Here is a 20,461-nt window from a genome sequence, read left to right as displayed (position 1 = left end):
GCCACCTAAACATATAAAGCAATTTTTAATGGACATAAAGGGAGAAATCCACAGTAATACAATAGTAGGGGATTTTAATACCACACTCACATCAATGGACAAATCATCCAGACAGAAAATTAATAGGGAACATTGGCTTTAAATGTCACATTAGATGAGATTGACTTATAGTCATTTATAGATCATTTAATCCCTAAACTGCAGTATACACATTTTTTCAAGTATACATAGAACATTCTCCAGGATAGATCACAAAATATGTCACAAAACAAACATCAATAAATTCAATAACATTAAAATCATATCAAGCATCTTTTCCAACCACAATGGCATAAAATTAGAAAAAAACTACAGAAAGACAACTGGAAAAACACAAATATGTGGAGACTAAACAATATGCTAAACAACCAATGGGTCAAAGAGGATATCAAACAAGAAATCAACGATAATCTTGAGACAAATGAAAATAAAAACACAACTTCACAAAATTTATGGGATGCAGCAAAAGCAATTCTAAGAGTGAAGTTTATAACTATACAGACCAACCTCAAGAAATAAGAAAAACACCAAATAAACAACCTATCTCTACACCTAAAGGAACCAGAAAAAGAACAAAAACCCAAAATAAACAGAAGGAAGGGAATAGCTAAGATCAGAGAAGAAATAAAGAAAACAGAAAATTACAAACCTTTAGCCAAACTCATCAAGAAAGAAAAAAAAGAGCCCAAATAAATAAAATCATAAATGAAAGAGAAGTTTCAACTTATACCACAGAAATACAAAGAATAATTAAAGAATACTACAATTATATGCCAACAAATTCAACAATCTACAAAAAATGGAAAAATTTCTAGAATTACATAACCTTCTAAGACTGAACCAGGGAGAAACATAAAATCTAAAGAGACCAATTACTAGCAATGAGATTGAAGCAGTAATCAAAAAACTCCCAACAGCCCAACCAGCGTGCCGCAATGGTTGAGCATCCACCCATGAACCAAGAGGTCACCGGTTTGATTCCTGATCAGGGCACATGTCTAGGTTGCGGGCTTGATCCCGGGGGGGGGGGGGGGGGGGGGCGCGTGGAGCATGCAGGAAGGGGGGGGGCATGCAGGAAGCAGCCAATCGATGTTTCTCTCTATATATTCCTCTCCCTTCTCTCTCTGAAGAAAAAAACAAATCAATAAAAACATATTAAAAGAATCAATCAATGAATGCATGAATCAGTGGAACAACAAATCAATGTTTCTCTCCCTCTCTCTCTAAAATCAATAAAATAAAAATTTAAAAATAAAGACCTGACAAACGAATTTGATGTTTCAGGATACAGAAACAATATACAGAAATCAGTTGCTTTTTATGCACCAATAACAAACAATCAGAAGAAGAAATTAATAAAACAATCCCAGCCCTAACCGCTTTGGCTCAGTGGATAGAGTGTCGGCCTGCGGACTGAAGGGTCCCAGGTTCGATTCTGGTCAAGGGCATGTACCTTGGTTGTGGGCACATCCCCAGTAGGGGGTGTGCAGGAGGCAGCTGATCGATGTTTCTCTCTCATTGGTGTTTCTCTCTATCCCTCTCCCTTCCTCTCTGTAAAAAAATCAATTAAAAAAAAAAAATATATATATATATATAAATCCCAGCCCTAGCCAGTTTGGCTCAGTGGATAGATTATCGGCCTGTGGACTGAAAGGTCCCAGGTTCGATTCCGGTCAAGAGTACATGCCCGGGTTGCCGGCTCGATCTTCAGTAGGGGGCGTGCAGGAGGCAGCCAATCAATGATTCTCTATCATCACTGATGTTTCTATCTCCCTCGCCCTTCCTCTTTGAAATCAATAAAAATATATTTTAAAATAAAATAAAATAAAATAATAAAACAATCCCATTTACAACTGCATCATTACCTAGGAACAAATTTAACCAAAGAGGTGAATGAAAGACCTGTACTTGGAAATCTATGACACTGAAGAAAGAAACTGAAGAAGATACAACTAAATTGAATAATATAACTTGCTTGTGGATTGGAAGGATTAATATTGTAAAAATATCCTTACTACCTAAAGCAATATACAGATTCAGTGCAATCCCTATCAAAATACCAGTGCCATTCTTCTAAGAATTAGAACTAATCCTAAAATGTATGTGAAACCACAAAATACTCCCGAAGAGTCAAAGAAATTTTGAGAAAGCACAAAGTGTGAGGTATCACACTCCCTGTTATCAAACTACACTATGAATTGTGAAGAGGCTGTTCCTTGAGCTAGATCCAGCCAGATCCAAGCTGAACAGAGATTGCTTTCCATAACCTCCACAGAGACTGTCTGATCCCCATGTACTTACGAGTGGCCCATAAGTTAGATACTGTGAGAGTGTGGGGATGCTGGAAGATGCTGGCTGGCCTTATACATCTGTTTCCCAGATATGCTGGTTCCTGAGACAGGCCCTCACCCTGCCCTGGGCAAGGATGTAAGGAGCACCTGGTGGAGTTCATGCCCCAGGTATTCCATCCATCCTGCCCTGTCCTACATAATCGCTTAGCACCTGCCACATAGTGCAGAGGAAATCCACATCATCGCCACTGCCCAAGACGCACCTTGCATGTAAGTTCCCTTAATAAACTCTATTAATTACCAGACTAGAGTGGCACCCTATTTCTTGGGTCTTAACCTGCCCCCACGTATGGAGGTAGATTTCTAGTCTCGAGGCTTTTCCCTGGATCTGAGTGTACTGACAGTTGGTGAGCTAGCCAGAAGACTGAAGAAATGGGGTTTGGGAAAGAGGCATCCCCACAGGAAATCTCAGGCTGGCCATCCATCAACCCCCATGTGGGGAGGGGAGGTCTGAATGCTAGATACCACATGAGTATGGGGATGCCCTGAAGATGCAGGCTGGCCTTATGCGTTTGCTTAAGTACTCATACACCAGCAAGGAAGGGGTGCACTGGGCCACAGCTGTGGGCCGGCCCCTCTTACAGGTGATGCAGCTGGCCACTGACACCTAGATGGAGGTAGAAGCCAGGAGTAACAACTAGAGGAAGAACTGAAACTAGAAAAGGATGTCAGACTGTCTACAATTTTGTTAGCATTGGAACTGGCTAAGAGGTAGGGAGCAAGGCAATAGCTGGAAACCTTGGCTTGTCACTTTGTGAAACTGGGAGAATGCAGGCTCCCACAGCCTCAGGTCCAAGCACTTGTGACTAAGCCAGGGTTGGGCCAAGTTTCAGCAAAAGACCAGAGTGGTCCTAGCTGGTTTGGCTCAATGGATAAAGTGTCGGCTTGCGGACTGGAGGGTCCCAGGTTCGATTCTGGCCAAGGGCACATGCCTGGGTTGTGGGCTCAGTCCCCAGTAGGGGGCATGCAGAAGGCAGCCAATCAATGATTCTCTCTCATCATGGATGTTTCTATCTCTCTCTCCCTCTCCCTTCCTCTCTGAAATCAATAAAAATATATTTAAAAAAACAAAAAACTAAAACGTTTTTGCACAGCAAAGGAAACGATCAACAAAACAAAAGAACAACCTACTGAATGGGAGAATATATTAGTCAATGATACATCCAATAAAAGGTTAATATCCAAAATATATAGGGAACTCATACAACTTAACACCCAAAAACAAACAATCCAATTAAAAACTTGGCAGAGGATCTGAATAGACATTTCTCCAAAGAGAATACACAGATGGCCAATAGACATGAAAAGATGCTCAATGTCACTAATCAGCAGGGAAATGCAAATTAACCACAATGAGCTCTCACCTCACACTTGATAGAACGGCTATCATCAATATACCAACAAATACCAAGTGTTGGCAAGGATGTGGAGAGAAAAAGAACGCTTATGCACTGTTGGTGAGATTGCAAATTGGTGTAGCCACCATTGAAAACAGAATAAAGGTTCCTCAAAAAATAAAAATAGAACTGCCTTATGAACCAGCGATTCCACTTCTGGTATTTATCTGAAGAAATCCAAAGACTACCAGTATATATGAGAAGACATATGCACCCCCATATTCACAGCGACATTATTTACAATAGCCTAGATATGGAAGCAACCTAAGTGTTCATCGAGAGACAACTGGATAAAGATGTGGTACACGTATACAATGGAGTATTACTTGGTGATAAAAAAAATGAAATCTTATCATTTGTAACAACATGGATGGTCCTAGAGGGTATCATGCTAAGTGAAATTAGTCAGACAGAGAAAAACAAATACTGCATGACCTTACTTATATGTGGAATCTAGAGAACAAAACAATTGAATAAACAAAACAGAAAGAAACCCATAAATAGAGAACAAGCTGATGGCTGCCAAAGGGGATGATGGGAGTAGAAAATAAAAAAATAAAAGAGAATATTTCCAATTGGATTGCACTGGTCTAGAGTAAGCATATCTATCACACCTTCCAAAAACATTTTTCAGTAGTATCATCACCCATTTGAAACACATTTTAAAATATCACATACCTAAAGAATTATTTTTAAAAATAAAAAGATAATGAATTCACACACATACACACACAAACACACACCTCACATACTCTCCCAGCCCTCTCCTACACACATGTGGAGGAAGTCCTGGGTTCAGTGCCTCGCTCCTCCCAAGACACTAGCAGAATGGTTCCCCACCTTACAGATGAGAAAACTAAGGCTCATAAAGAAGTGCGTGGCAGGACTGCCAAGTTCCATCCTACACGTGCCGGCCATCCAGAAACATCACTGAGGAAGCCAAGGAAGCCATGCAGCCCCTGCAGTGTCATGGGCCCCGGCTAATCAAACACATCCTGCTGTAACAGTGCTCTCTGCTGGGAATTCTGGAAAGTTCATGGACTCATCTCAACTAACACAGAGAACTGAGTACATCTCCCACAATGATGCAAGCAAAACACCAGCTGACTGTCACCTGGGGAGATGTCAGCATCTCCACGTCATAGCACAGTGATGCAGATGGTAGTCGCCAGCTGCTCCTCCCAGGGACTCCTGGGCCTCGCTGTTAGTACGTCAGTCAAGCACATGGACGTCTCCACCACAGATGTCCTCACACGTCGGTGCATGTGTCTACACAAAACTGGCTCCTTTGTCCCCTCAGCAGTAAGTTTTTCCTACAGTTCCACGAATTGAAGCTGCATGTGAAGAACATTCTCCTGAACAGCCAGAGCCAAAGAAGAAATCGCAGGGCGACTGGAAAATACTCGAGATGAAGAAAAGGGAGAAACACGGGAGCCGGCTAACACAGCACCCAGAGGGAAGTCCATAGCTATGAATGCCTGTATTCAAAAAGAGGAGTCTTAAGGCAATCACCTACCCTTCCACCTTAGGAAACAAAGAAAAGGAGCAAACTACACCCAAAGCATGGAAGTCATTATCCTGGTGAGGGTCTGCAGGGTGCTCTAAACCCCAAAGTGTCCCTTGCCCTAGCCCAGTGGATCAGAAGGAAATGCACAAAAACATGAGCAGGATTTCTTCCTTCATTATGGTTATTTTCAAAACTTCTTTTGAGGGCCACATGAGATTTATATCCATCAAGCCTATAAGAATTAGAGTAGTAACAAAGCACTTGAACTTTGGGTCTAAAAGACAAAAGCATAAGAATCTAAGTGCAGCCACAGGCAAATTTTGCCCCCCAGCCTCACCTCCACCTGTGACAGGTGGTGACCCCGTTTTCCCTGGCCCACCTAGCCCCGCTCACCTTGCGAGCCCAGCCAAGCAGAAGGGTGTTGTACATGGGCAGGGTGAGTGCCCGCTGCTGCCGGGACTTGCTGTGATGCATGACCAGCACGTGGTGGGCGAGGGGCAGCTGGTCCACAAGCACGCAGCACTCCAAGAAGGCCAGAAGCCTCTGCTGCTGGCCCTCGTACCGCATCTTAGAGATCCTACCCGTCTGACCATGCTCCTCCTTGTGGCTCAGCCTCTTAGGGGCCTCCTGTAGCAGCTGGGCCAGCTGCTCCTCCCAGGGACACCTGGGGGTGCCGTGTTCCCAACGCTTCAGCCAGCCTGCCAGCTGCCTATTCAGCAGTTGGGGCTCCACACGCAGCTGATGCTTGCGGGCCTCCTTCTGCAGGGTTTCCTCCAGCTTTTGCTTGCGCTTCTGCATCACGAGCTTCTCCTTGTGCAACTTCTGTGCCCAGTGGGTGGGGAACCCCAGGGCAGCAGCCTTGTTTCCTGCCTCCACCTTCCTGGGTGACTGGGAGCCATCGGCCTCTGGGAGTCGAGCCACATCCACCAGCTTCGCCCTCACCTCTGAAACATTGTCGGCCTGCAGCTGCCGCACTCTGGCCTCAAGCACTGTGGGGAGGCAAAGGGCAAGGATGTCAGGGGAATCTGGTTCAAATCCTGATCTCTCCAAACACCCTGCCAGCCAGGAGATAGGAGGCAGCTGGTCTCACCTGCTCTTGAGGCCTCCCTTCTATGTATTCGTTGATAACTCCCCCATGTCCCTGGACTTCTAAGCATATGCACCCCACTCACCTACTTAGCACCTCTCCACCCAATCCCCATAGACTCAACTTCCCATACAAGCTCCTGATGTCCCCTCCGCATCTGTCACCACAGCTCTGTCTTCCAGGCGCTCAGCCCAAACCCCCAGGGATGTCTACACCGCTCTCCCTCCAAGTCCATTCTGTTGGCACATCCCCGGGGCTGTTCTCAAAATCTACCCAGGTGCCCCCATGGCCTCCCACTGCCCTTACCACTCACTCTGCTCCAGCCATAATGGCCTTGGGGCCTTTGCACTTGCTGCTCTTGCTGACTCAAAGGTTCTCACCAGGGATTCCCAGCCCAGCCCTGCTCTACAGGACCAGCAGCTCTGTTCTCTGCAGTTCTGTTCTCAGAGTTGCCAAGACACTGAACTAGCAAATACAGAGCCACTGCTCCTGGGGAAACACAAGGTTCCTGAGAGCTTCCAATCACATTTCTGCCAGCTGATCAGCACATCTGTTTTATGTATGTTTCTGTTTAAGAGCCCTTACCTCACATATATTACTAATTCAGTAACATCAAGCTCACAGGAAACAGCACTATCGCTCACACCTGAACAAAGTGAGCTAACATTTTCTCCAAAAGGCACAGCACTGCCTTCCTGCTCAGGGTCAATGGACAGAACCCCAGCTTTACACCTGATGCCACTTAAACAGCAAAATCACCAACAAACAGCACAAAAATGTAAGAGCGTGGCACCAAGTACACCCTGAAAAGGCCACTGGTTTATAGGATGTACTGAAATAAAGCAGAACGTCCTTGGTTCCACCTCAGTGGGGTACATGCACATCAGGAAACTGCAATGTTCACTGCTCTGCACATGTCTATACACGATCGTGAAAACTCCTCAAGAATTGATTTGAGGTTGCAAATGAAATTTAACTGCCTTGCAAATATGCAATCAGTGGATCAACTACATTTATCTTCTGCCTGGGTTGCACCACTTATTAGAACATCAAGCCCCAGAGTAGGGGGCCAGCACACAAAAGGGGCTCTAGAAAGATTCATGGAAATGAAAAGACAAGCATAAACTTGGCCCTCAGAGTGGCTGAAATTCAGGAGAATCAAATACACAGGAGATACTTGCAGGCTGGGACATGTCGAAAAAGAAATGAGGCAGATGTGAGAGGGACCAGGGACTTCTAAGCTGAGCTGGAAGACTCAATCCCTGACTCCTGTGGGAGGCAACCAATCAATGTTTCTCTCTCCTCCCCCTTCCCCCATCCACTCTCTCTAAAAATCAATGGAGCCAAAACCGGTTTGGCTCAGTGGATAGAGCGTCGGCCTGCGGACTGAAGGGTCCCAGGTTCGATTCCGGTCAAGGGCATGTACATTGGTTGCAGGCATATCCCCGGTGGGGGGTGTGCAGGAGGCAGCTGATCGATGTTTCTCTCTCATTGATGTTTCTAGCTCTCTATCCCTCTCCCTTCCTCTCTGTAAAAAAATCAATAAAATATATTTTTAAAAAATAAAATAAAAAATAAAAATCAATGGATGCTGCCCTAGCTGGTTTGGCTCAATAGATAGAGCGTTGGCGTGCAGACTGAAGGGTCCCAGTTTTGATTCCAGTCAAAGGCACATGCCTGGGTTGCGGCTCAATCCCCAGTAAGGGGTGTGTAGGAGGCAGCCAATCAATGATTCTCTCTCATCATTGATGTTTTTATCTTTCTCTCCCTCTCCCTTCCTCTCTGAAGTCAATAAAAATATTTTAAAAATATAAAAATAGCCCTAACAGGTTTGGCTCGGTGGATGGAGCGTCGGTCTGCGGACTGAAGGATTACAGGTTCAGTTCCAGTCGGGGGCATGTGCCTTAGTTTCGGGCACATCCCCAGTATGTGCAGGAGGCAGCTGATAGATGTTTCTCTCTCATCAATGTTTCTAGCTCTCTGTCCATCTCCCTTCCTCTCTGTAAAAAATCAATAAAATATATATTTTTTTAAAATAAAATAAAATAAAAATAAAAAAAATCAATGGATGCTGTACACTTGAAACTAATACAAAATAATATTGAACACTAGAGGCCCAGTGCACAAATTCGTGCACAGGTGGGGTCCAGCCAGCCCAGGCCCAAATCAGGGCGATCAGGGCTGGGCCAGCTGGGGGAAGGGGCTGCGGGCAATTGGCTGGTGGGCCCTGCCCGGGGTTGGGGCTGGCCATGGAGAGGGGCTGTGGGGTGTGGGGGATGATGATCGGGGGCCAGTGGCCTGGAGGAGGGGCCATGGGTGCTTGGCCTGCTGGCCCTGCCCCTGATGGGGTGGGGGGGCTGATCTGGGATGGGACCGGGCAGGAGGAGGGGCTGCAGGAGGTTGGCCGGCCAGCCCCGCCCCCTATTGGGGTGGGGGGTGTGATCAGGGATGGGCCCGCCAGGGAGAGGGGCTGATCGGGGGCAGGGCTGGCTGGGGGAAAGGGAGGAGGTGTTTGGCCTGAGGCCAGTCTTTTTTTTTTTTTTTTTTTTTTTAATTTCTTTATTGATTAAGGTGTCACATATTTGTCCTCATCCCCACATTCCCATCCCACACCCCTCCCCTTGGATGCCCCAACCCTCTGTTGAAGTTAAGCATTGGTTAGGCTCATATGCATGCACACAAGACCTTTGGTTGATCTCTCCCCCCTCCCCCCACCCTCCCCTATCCTCCCTCTGAGGCCCAATAGTCCAATCGATGCCTCCTTGTTTCTGGTTCTGTTCTTGTTCATCAGTCTATGTTGTTCATCATTTCCCCTAGATGAGCGAAATCATGTGTCACTAGAGATATACTTATAAGAATTGAATGTGCGACGAGCAATAATAGTTATGCTGACAGGCAAATGAATCAGTCTGTAGTGAGTTTCTTTCTGGACCAACAGTTCTTTTGAGACCCAATATCAATGTCCACCAGTTCCCTATGAGTACATGTCGGCACTGACCCCTCAGCTCTGGATGGTGGACAAATGGTGGTAATGCAGGTCCGACTCCCTCTGGTTTGGTCTCGGCCGGACCCAGGGGCACTGCTTCACCCGGATCCAGGGGCCCATGGCTTCACCCGGACCCGGGCCCCAGGCCCACCCGGATCCAGGGGCCCACGGCCTCACCCGGACCCGGGGCCAGGCTCACCCGGATCCAGGGGCCCACAGCCTCACCCGGACCCAGGACCCAGGCCCACCCGGATCCAGGGGCCCACGGACTCACCCGGATCCAGGGGCCCACGGCCTCACCCGGACCCGGGGCCAGAGTCACCCGGATCCAGGGGCCCACGGCCTCACCCGGACCCGGGACCCAGGCTCACCCGGACTCGGGACCCAGGCTCACCCGGATCCAGGGGCCCACGGCCTCACCCGGACCCGGGACCCAGGCTCACCCGGATCCAGGGGCCCACGGCCTCACCCGGACCCGGGGCCAGGCTCACCCGGATCCAGGGGCCCACGGCCTCACCCGGACCCGGGACCCAGGCTCACCCGGATCCAGGGGCCCACGGCCTCACCCGGACCCGGGACCCAGGCTCACCCGGATCCAGGGGCCCACGGCTGAGGCCAGTCTTGATCAGGGTAGGAGTCTGATCAGGAGCAGGCCAGCAGGGGGAGGGACCTCAAGGTTGGCCAGCCGGCCCTACCTGCTGATCGGCCAGTTCGCTGGCCACAGTGGACATCATAGTGACCAGTCATTATGGCCACTGGCTTTTTATATATATTTAGATAAACTGTAACTGAAAAAAATAAAAAAATATTTAAATTTTAAAAAATGAATGGAGAAAATATCCTTGGGTGAGGAAAACAAAAACAAAAGAAAAAAGAAGTACCTGCAATAAACCTACGCAAAGCAGGTCTCTAGCCAAGAGCCCTGACCTGGGCTGTCCAGCCTCTCTCCTTATGCTCTTTATTTTTTCCTTAGATGCTCTGTCCTTGCCTTGCTTTCTGTATAGAACTCTATCTCCAGCTGTGATGTAATAGTTGTTTTGTTTCTGTTTTTTATTTTTATTTATTTTTATTTGCGTGTCATCCTTGTGCAGGAGCCATGCTAATCTTCTCTGTATCATTACAATTTTAGAATATGTGCTGCCGAAGCAAGCACTGTTTCTGTTTTTTAAATTAAATCTCTGGTTGTGTCCCTGTGGTGCATATATTAAATAAATACATTGTAAGCTGCAGAATGTGTATAAGTTGCATAGGGAGTGTGGACGTTGCAGAGGTGTGTGGAGGAGGGATCTTAATAATTTTAGCCCCTCCAAGGCAGAGACTCAGCCTGAGTCACCCAGCAGCATCTGTTGGGTCAGCAGCATGAAGGGCTTGCTGTGATGCATCGCAGGGGCCTCTTGGCCCATTGTGCTCCCACAGGTTGAGCTCCCGCCCATGTCCCTGAGCTGGTCAGGGGATCCAGACAACACTTCCAGCGGACCAACTGTAACCAGAGACCCAAGCAGATGACATCAGGAAGCGCATGCTTTACTTCTACTATAGCCAAGTGGTGCAGGGCTTTGACTGCAGCCCCAAATGGCTGGGCGTCCCCACAGCTAACTTTCCTCAAAAAATCATCCTATCTAATAATAGAGTAACATGTAAATTACCATCACTCCACTACGCCCACGATTGGGCGGCGGGAGGCTGTGGGGCGGGACTCGGGGTGGCCTATCCGGCCATTGAGAGGCACGGATCCGCTGCCACTGAAGGGGGGCTACCCTGCTGTTGAGAGGCGCAGGGGGCGGGACTCCCGCCCCCTGTGCCTCTCAACAGCCAGATCCGCAGCCGCTGAGGGGGCCTGCCGCGGACACCCAGCTGCGCCTCTCAATGGCAGGGTAGCCAGGTGTCCGCGGCAGCCCCCTCAGCGCCTCTCAACAGCAGGTTAGCCCCCCTCAGCGGCCGCGGACCATCAAAAGCGTGGGAGCTGGGTGCCTGTCTGCTCCAGCACCAGGCCTTTCAGAAGCCTCCGCCGAGCCGGAGGCTTCTGAAAGGCCTGGTGCACCAGTGGACAGGCACTCAGCTCCACCGCGAAAAGCAAAAGCGTGTAGGGGACCCTACACGTGCATGATTCAATCATGCACTAGGCCTCTAGTATATAATAAAAGCCTAATATGCAAATCAACCAAACAGTGGAAAGACAGGTGGAATAACTAGTCACTATGATGCGCACTGACCACCAGGGGGCAGACACTCAACGCAGGAGCTGCCCCCAGCCTGCAGGCCCCAGGCCAGCCAAGGCAGGTGACAGCAGGGGCCCACCAATTGCCCCACTTGTCGCCCCACAGATCGACCCTGATTGCTGGCGAGGCCTAGGGACCCTACCCGTGCACGAATTTCATACACCAGGCCTCTAGTAGTAGATATTCTTCCAGTTAATGTATTCATTGGCATTTTTTATGGATGGGCCAGTGTTGTAAGTGGAGATGTCTATAAAATGGTGGTGAAAACAGGATGAAACTCATACTACAAGAATACAAACAAGTCCATGGAAATTCATATTATGGATACTTTCAAAGAGGACTTCTATGAGGAAATCTTCAATGTGGCCACTGTTGGCTACCTCAGACCAGAAAAGAATTTTGATTCTCTAGAGTTACTTATTTCAACAATTCAAGATGATACTGAGGAAGCTAAGAAACAACTAAACTTACAAGAACATTTGAAACTCAAAGAAGACAATTTCTTATAGGTTCCTAAAAGTAAAATAATGGCCACTGATGAAAAATGATATTTATTCATTCACTGTTTTCTACTATTTTACTACTCATAGCTATTTATTTTGTTGTTCTTTTTCATCCTCACCCAAGGATATGTTTTTATTGATTTTTAAAGAGAAAGAGAAAGGTGGGGAGGAGGGAGTGGGGGGGGGGGGGAGAGAGAGAAAGAGAAACACTGATGTGAAAAACATTGATTGGTGCCTCCCAACTGGGGATTGAACCCACAACCTAGGTATGTGCCCTGACTGGGAATCAAACCCACAACCTTTTGGTGTATGGGACAATGCTTCAACCAACTGAGCCACTGGCTAGGGCTCATCTTGGTTATATTTTAAAAATCAAACAATTTCCGCCCTTCCTCCCTCTCTTTCAAATCAGTAAGTAAATAAATTTTAAAAAGTAAATGTATTTCCCTAGCCCAGTGGTCGGCAAACTCATTAGTCAACAGAGCCAAATATCAACAGTACAATGACTGAAATTTCTTTTGAGAGCCAAAATTTTTAAACTTAAACTATATAGGTAGGTACATTGTTATTAACGTAATTAGGGGACTCCGAAGCTGGCCTTTGCTAAAAACTCAAGGGGCCAAAGAGTTTGCCAAACCTCGAGCCGCAGTTTGCCAACCACTGCCCTAGCCGCTTTGGCTCAGTGGATAGAGCACTGGCTTGTGAACTCAAAGGTTCGATTCCGGTCAAGGGCACATGCCCGGGTTGCGGGTTCGATCCCCAGAAGGAGGCCTGTAGGAGGCAGCTGATCAATGATTCTTTCATTATTGATGTTTCTATCTCTCTCTCCCTCTCCCTCCCTCTCTGAAATCAATAAAAATATATTTTAAAAAGTAAATGTATTAAACAGAGGTTGGATAATTTATTATAAACCTAAGGGGGGAAATTCATACATTGTATTTTCGGTATTTTGTTCATTAATATATTATAAACATGAAGACTTGTGAAATTTTAATTGGTCATTTCCTTTATAAGGTTAAATCATTGTATTGTGTTCATTTTTGTTACTGCTGCCTTAGTTTTAATTGGTCTAGACTCCCTCTGCTATCATTTTTTTGTCTGTCTTTTCAAACATTAAAATGAGTTTTTCAGGGGGGAGTGAGGGGAAAGAATTTTATATATGACAAAGCTAACTAAGACTGGAATGGATAACTAAGTCAGTTGCATTACTTATCCTATCTAATAAAGAGGGAATATACTAATTGACCATCACTCCCTCACAAAGATGGCTGCACCAACAGCTGAGGCCAAGTTCCCATAAGGAGCCTTAACAAGCAATCAGCAGGGACCTAAGGCTACGCCCTCTCCTGTCCCCATGGGGCTTGACAGGGATCTCAGGCTGCGCCACCCACCCGGTGGGGCTTGACGGTGGACCTCAAGGTGAGCTTCCCGACGTGGTGCAGGGCTAGGGGACCTCAGGCAGCTCCCCCAGCACCAGGCCAGGGGACCTCAGGGCGCGCCCCCTGCCCGGTGGGGCTTGACAGGGGACCTCAGGCTGCGCCCCCTGCCCCAGCACGGGGCTAGGGGACCTGAGGCTGTGCCCTCCTGCCTGGCTGGGCTAGATGGAGGACCTCAAGGCATACCCCCCGCCCCCCACCCCGGTCTGGGCTGGAGGACCTCAGACCACGCCCCCCATCCTGGTGCCAGGCCAGGGGACCTGAGGCTATGCCCCCTGCCCAGCAGGGCTTGACAAGGGTGGGACTGACCGGGTCTGGGTCTCACGTGATTTTGAGGTGCATGTGGGTGGGCGGGGACTTGACTCTGGGTCCCATGGTGAGCCCCAGCCTCTGACAGGAGGAAGATTTTCATATACATTTTACTAATTTTCTTTCATCTCTGACACTTCTATTATAGAGAAAGGGCAAATAGCAATATTGAATTATTTCCTCTAATTAATCCCCTTTTAATGTGCACGAATTTCATGCAAATAGCAATATTAAATTATTTCCTCTAATTAATCCCCTTTTAATGTGCACGAATTACACACATGCACTGTATATAGTATGTGTGTAAACTCTCATCAGATCTTTAATCATGGTCAGCTAAAAATCTTCTGTCACCCAACTAGTGTGGCTCAGTGGTTCAATGTTTGGTCAGGACACCTGCCTGGGTGGCGAGAAGCAGTCAATCAATGATTCTCTCTCATCATTGATATTTCAATCTCTCTCTTCCTCTCCCTTCCTCTCTGAAATAAAAATATATTAAAAAAAATATTTTTTTGTCATTTACAGGAAGTTATTGTTTTACTCTGATCGGTAAAATGTTTCTAAAAATGTTTCTTCTTCAGAGAAATTTATGGAGAAGACTGACACTCTAAGATACAGATTTCTAATTAACTTTCGGATCACAACATTGAATACAATTAAGATTTAAAGAATTCTAAGAAAAACTGGATTCACAAACTGCTAACAGAAAGATCAAGATCAATAAGAATAACATAGGAATAAATGAACTGATAAGACTGTTGTTGTTTTTATCCTTGTTTTCCAGATATAAGAATTTTTTTTCCTCCTAGATAGCTATGACCAGCCCCCCAACCCCAGCAATTTAGTAAATTATAATTTTGTAGGCAGAATTAAAACACTTACCTTTCCTTCCTACTTGATTCTTTCAGAATTTTATATATATATATATATATATATATATATATATATATATATTTAGATATATATATATATATATAACATATATATATATATATATATATATATATATATATATTTAATTTAACTGATTTCAGAGAGGAAGGGAGAGGCAGAGAGATAGAGACATCAATGATGAAAGAGAATCATTGATTGGCTGTCTTCTGCATACCCCCTACTGAGGATTGAGCCTGCAACCCCAGCATGTGCCCTTGACCAGAATCGAATCTGGGACCCTTCAGTCCACAGGCTGACGCTCTATCCACTGAGCCAAACCGGCTAGGGCCAGGTACTCTTAACTAATCCACATGACCAAATTTAAAGGTGTTGACTTTTGGATTCATGTTTCCCAATTTAAAGAAAACTCTTGCACCTAACAGACTGCTCAACCAAAAGAGAATGTGAAATTTAAAATTACTAGGAAGTGAAGGAGACAAGTGGACAACTAACCCAAGATTTCAGATCAGGCCTGTATAATCTACACACCTTCCTTTCCCTTACTTCTCACAAATAACGAGAGGCCAAGCACTCACTATATATTTTGTTTCCCCTTAATTTCTGTCTGGGATGATAACGCCACAAGGGGCATCATGTTTAAACCTACTTCACAGGTCAAAACATGCAACTATTTACATACATAGTCAGGTTTAATACCTGGCAATGTCAGCCCCAATGAAGGTACCCGGTTTGGAAGTATACTCTTCCTCGGGCAGGTATTACAATGAATAAATTTACACTATTAGAAACTTATCCAAAACCTTAGAGGAAATTGCTGGAGCTACCGCTAAAACAATAGCCAATCAGGAAAAAAAATCTTTAAGTTCCCTTGTGTGAATTATATTACACAACAGAACTGCTCTTGACCATATCCTAGCTGAGCAAGGAGGGGTTTCCTCTGTTAGTACCTACTGCCGTACTTGGATAAAACACCTCTGGTAAAATAAAGAAAAAGCTAGATAAAATTTAGGCACAGGTCTGATTAAAAACAGTGCCCACTGACACCTCATGGTTCTCTAACATCTTCAGCTGACTTCTCTCAGGTATCACCACTGGTTCAGATCTAGTCTTCATATTGGACTTAGCATTTTGTTTGTATAGAAACTTTTTAAAAAATATTTTTATTGATTTTAGAGGAAGAGGGGGAGAGAAAAACATTAATGACGAGAGAGACTCATTGATTGGTTACCTCCTGCACGCCTCTACTGGGGATCGAGCCCACAACCCAGGCATGTGCCTTGACTGGGAATCGAACCCAGGACCGATGCTCAATCCACTGAGCCACCACAGCCAGGCTGTATAGAAACTTTTGCTGTTATAAATCATTGTTTTTCACAGCTCGATGTTATAAAGGTACCATTTTGATAATGGTTGTTCAAAGTTTTGAAACTATCACTAAGGCCTAAGACTTCATATGAGAAACCTCAAGAAACTACAGATGTTTATCCTTAAAGAAATATGATGATGGGCGGGGGGAGGGGAATATGATGGCAAAGCCTTCCTTCTGTTCTGGCACTCATTGCTCAAATGTGTCCTGAGGCTCCTAAAAAACTACTTTCCCTCCTACAGGGGACATGACATACCAGGAATGAGCGTTCCTGGTGATGAGGAACCAGCAATGGCATGACATATCCAAAATGAGCCACCTGACAACAAAGGGCCAACGATGCTTTGAATAACTGATCAGTGCTGCGTTTCGATGGTTGACCAGCAATGTTTTCAAGGAAAGATCTTAAACAAAAGGGGGGCGGAGGTGGGGGGATGTAAAAAAAAAAAAAAAAAAAGGAGCCACTTTAAAATGGAGCTAGAGCAGCCATCCCAAAGGAACTGCCTCGCACATCTCTTACCTCAAACCTTGGAATGTCAAAACAGAGCAAGCCTGCCTTGCCAGTATGGCTCAGTGGTTGAGCATCAACCCATGAACTGGGGGGTGGGGGTGGGGTGGGGGTCACAGTTCAATTCTCTCTCTCTTTTTTAATATATTTTATTGATTTTTTACAGAGAGGAAGAGAGAGGGATAGAGAGTTAGAAACATCGATGAGAGAGAAACATAGATCAGCTGCCTCCTGCACACCCCCTACTGGGGACACAGTTCAATTCTCAGTCAGGGCACATGCCCGGGTTGCAGGATGGATCCCCAGTTGGGGGCCTGCAGGAGGCAGCTGATCAATGATTTTCTCTCATCGTTGATGTTTCTATCCCTCTCTCCCTTTCCCTTCCTTTCTCAGAAATCGATGAAAACATACTTAAAAAGGATACAGGGCAAGATAACCTTTGGACTGGGCCTAAGCAAACATGTGTCCCAAAAAAACTATTTGTAAAGATAGTAAGAAAGCAGATAATTGACTACTGGACTGATGGCTATCGGACTAAAAATTTAAAATGTTGTGTAGAATTAGCACCACTTCATTATGTTACCTGCACCAATAACAATGCCTTCCTTCTATGGATGTAATTGTTCCCCTTCGCTTTCTCATGAATACCCTTTGCCTTTTTCTCCTAATTGAAACAGTTTGGGTTTCTGCCTGAATTAATGACTCCCAAAGAGCTATTCTTATTGGTCTCAATAAACACTTGTTGCCTCTCACTTTGAAAGCTTTTTTAAGTTAGCAATCCCACCAGGTGCCCACTCAGAAAGCCCAGCTGGGCCAACATGGATCAGTTCAGGGTTCTAATCCTGGCTCTGCCCGTACAGCTTCGTGTGGCCTTGGGCCAGTCTCTCCAGCCACAATTTCGGGTGTCGGCTGTCTGGAAAGTGGGAGTACCTGGTGGGTATGGGAAAGGAGGGAATTACAAGTGTTCACTGCATCATGGTGGGCCCTCAGGACCACCAGAGAGGTGGGACCACATTAGTTACACCGTTTTACAGACTGACATCCCTACTTGTGGGGTCACTGTGAGAAACGAGGGAGGTGACCCCTAGCAGAGGGGACGATGAAGGGGCTTCAGGCCTCAAGCTTTAGGGCTCACCCTCCAACAGCTCCGCGTGGCCCCAGTCCCTCCGGCGGTCTTGTTCACAGGGGCTGGCAGACGAGCTCCTTCTGCAGCCCCGTAGGCCACCCAGGGTCCCTGCGGGAGAGAGGGGTAAGTTAAAGGGGGTCTGGAGCCCGGAGGAGTGGGGCTACTCACATGGACAGATATTGCAGGATCCAGGGGCAAAGAAGCCCTAAATTTTCAGTGGAAGCTGTCAGTAATCAGAGGTCTCAAATTGGAAATAAGAAAGAAAAAAAAAAGATCAAAGTTAAAGGGGACCCCACGCGCTAAGAAAATTGCGGTGAGGGAACAAGGATATAGAGTTCCTCGAACCAAAGGAACAGCGAATTCAAATGTCAAGAGCAAACAGGGGTTCAGAAGGCACCAAAAGAAACCAAGAGTCGAAGGTCAAAGTGTCCTGCCGACCCCTGTCAGAAGAGTGTGCCAAGGGCAAGTGAAAGCGGGGTCGTGTTAATGGGTTCCTCGGAACCTCAGAAGGCAAAGGTCGTGGGTTTGTAGCTAGATCCCAGGGCGGAAAAGCCAAAGGTCACGGCCGGATGTTAAGGGTTGGGAGTGACAGTGGCCGCGACGTCACCCCTGAGACTCCCCTGTGTTACCTTCCTCGGCCAGGAGGCCGGGGCGGCCCACAGGCCACAAGGCCCATCCGAGCCCTGCCGCGCCGCGGCCCCAGCGCAGCGCCGACATGCCGGACGCACGAGGACCCAACTATCCGCCCGCTCTGCGGCTGCGCGGCCCGTGCCTGCCGGGAGTTGTAGTTCCATGGCCTACGGCGGCTGCGAAGGCACTCCCGGGCTGCAAAAAACACCCTCGGAACCACAACTCCCAGGAGCAGCGAGGCCCCGGAGACGCAAGGACAGGCGCAGATACAGCTTTCTGATTGGCTCTTCCTCTGTCAAGAGAGGGTGGACAGAGCAGTTGTTTGGGCGACACTGGGCCGTCTTTGGGAGGATCCAGAACCTGTTTTTTTGTGTGTGTTTTTTAAATTAAGATCGCATAATAATTAGGACAGCGTTCTACAATTTAGAGATTTCTTTTTAAAAAAGTATGTTTTTATTGATTTGAGATACAGGAAGTGAGAGGGAGAGAAACAATGATGAGAGAAAAATCACTGATGGCTGCCTCCTGCACGCCCCCTACTGGAGATCCAGCCCCCAACCCAGGCATTTGCCCTGGCCGAGAATAGAGTGGCGAGCTCCTGGTTCATGGGTTGACGGTCAACCATTGAGCCACACCAGCCGTGCACAATTTAGATTTCTGTTCGAAATCTTCATTAATCCAATAACATCTTTGGGGCAAGAACTATTATTATACCCAGTTTAATGTGAAGGAAGCTGGGGTTCAGTTGCCCAAAGGTACAACTCAATCAGAGTGGGGGTTGGAGAGAGGAAGCAGAAAGGACATTGGAGTGATGCTCAGGAGCCTGACCACAGTGGGCCTAGGGGCCTCAGCTCAAGCTGCCACCAGTCCCCTTACATTTCCCCACTAGCTCAGAGTGGAGGTTGAATCTGTGCTCTAGAAGGGCCAGACTCCTGGGCCTGGAGGCCTCTTGACAGCACATTCCAGATGCACCTGCCCACATGGGCAAGTGCACTGTGAGGCACAGTGATGTCACTGCTGGAAATGTCTTCAACAGATGGCAGCATCCTCCCAAACCTATCCCAGTGCACTCCAAGATGCCCTGAGGGCCACTGACTTCAGACATGACTCAAACTGGTTGCCTTTCTGGTTCAGGGGGTGATGGTGGCTGAATCAGCTGGGTCTGGTACCCTAAGACCTAAAGACACCCCCTTGTACCCCAAAAGTCTGACAGAGCCAGGAACCTGGGCTGGAAGCCAAGACTTCTGAATTCTTTCATCTTTCCTTATGCCTCAGTTTTTCTTCTATTCTGTGGGACAACAGATGCCCTAAACCAGTATTTCCCCAAGACCTGGATTCCTGGATCTTAGCGTCAAGAAAGCTACTCTTCTTTCAGTCCCACTAAAACATGGAAAGTCTCACTTGGTGCCCACCTCTATTTAACTCCTATCTCAGCTCCCTGGCTGTGATCCTTTTGATCTGAAACTTCTTCTTGTATTTCTATTTAAAGTCAATGTGTCAATATATGGCACTAGCTTTTCACTCCCAATGGTGATAACAAGTTAGTTTCCTTGTAAACTTAAGCAAACAAAACATTAGTAAGACACAAGGTAGGTTGAAATAAATGTAATTAAATGGGGAATATGGGCCCTGACCGGTTTGGCTCAGTGGATAGAGCGTCAGCCTGTGGACTGAAGGGTCCCAGGTTCGATTCTGGTCAAGGGCATGTACCTTGGTTGCGGGCACATCTCCAGTAGGGGGTGTGCAGGAGGCAGCTGATTGATGTTTCTCTCTCATCGATGTTTCTAACTCTATCCCTCTCCCTTCCTCTCTGTAAAAAAATCAATAAAACATATTTTTAAAAAGGGGGAGGGGAATATGGTATCAAGAGGTTGGAGTTTGGCCATAGGCAGCAAAATCTCAGCCATCTCTCGTTGCAATGTTTACAGATACATCTCCTAAGGCAAAGGAAACTAAGGAGAAAATAAACAAATGGGACTACTTCAAAATAAAAAGCTTCTGCACAGCAAAGTAAACCATCAACAAAATGAAAAGGGAGCTCACTGTATGGGAGAACATATCTGGCAATGATACATCTGATAAAGGGTTAATATCCAAAATATA

The 20,461-nt window shown here is 46.6% G+C and overlaps 1 protein-coding gene across 1 annotated transcript in view; it reads right to left on the bottom strand.

The window, feature by feature from the left end:
- The window catches only part of POLRMT (RNA polymerase mitochondrial), a 29,516-nt gene extending 11,020 nt beyond the window's left edge, over positions 1-18,496 (bottom strand). Inside the window, exons 1-3 of the mRNA XM_079770138.1 lie at positions 18,358-18,496; positions 17,738-17,836; positions 5,688-6,283 (exon numbers count right to left, since the gene is read on the bottom strand). Of these exons, the coding sequence (XP_079626264.1) occupies positions 5,688-6,283; positions 17,738-17,836; positions 18,358-18,445 (783 nt within the window). The 5' untranslated portion in view covers positions 18,446-18,496. The remainder of the gene's footprint in view (positions 1-5,687; positions 6,284-17,737; positions 17,837-18,357) is intronic.
- Between the last annotated feature and the right edge of the window lie 1,965 nt (positions 18,497-20,461).

This window comes from Cnephaeus nilssonii (assembly GCF_951640355.1).
Source record: "Cnephaeus nilssonii genome assembly, chromosome: 5".
NCBI classification, from domain to species: Eukaryota; Metazoa; Chordata; class Mammalia; order Chiroptera; family Vespertilionidae; genus Cnephaeus; species Cnephaeus nilssonii.
The sequence above is the reverse complement of the archived record's forward strand: the minus strand, read 5'-3'. Positions and strand labels throughout refer to the sequence as shown.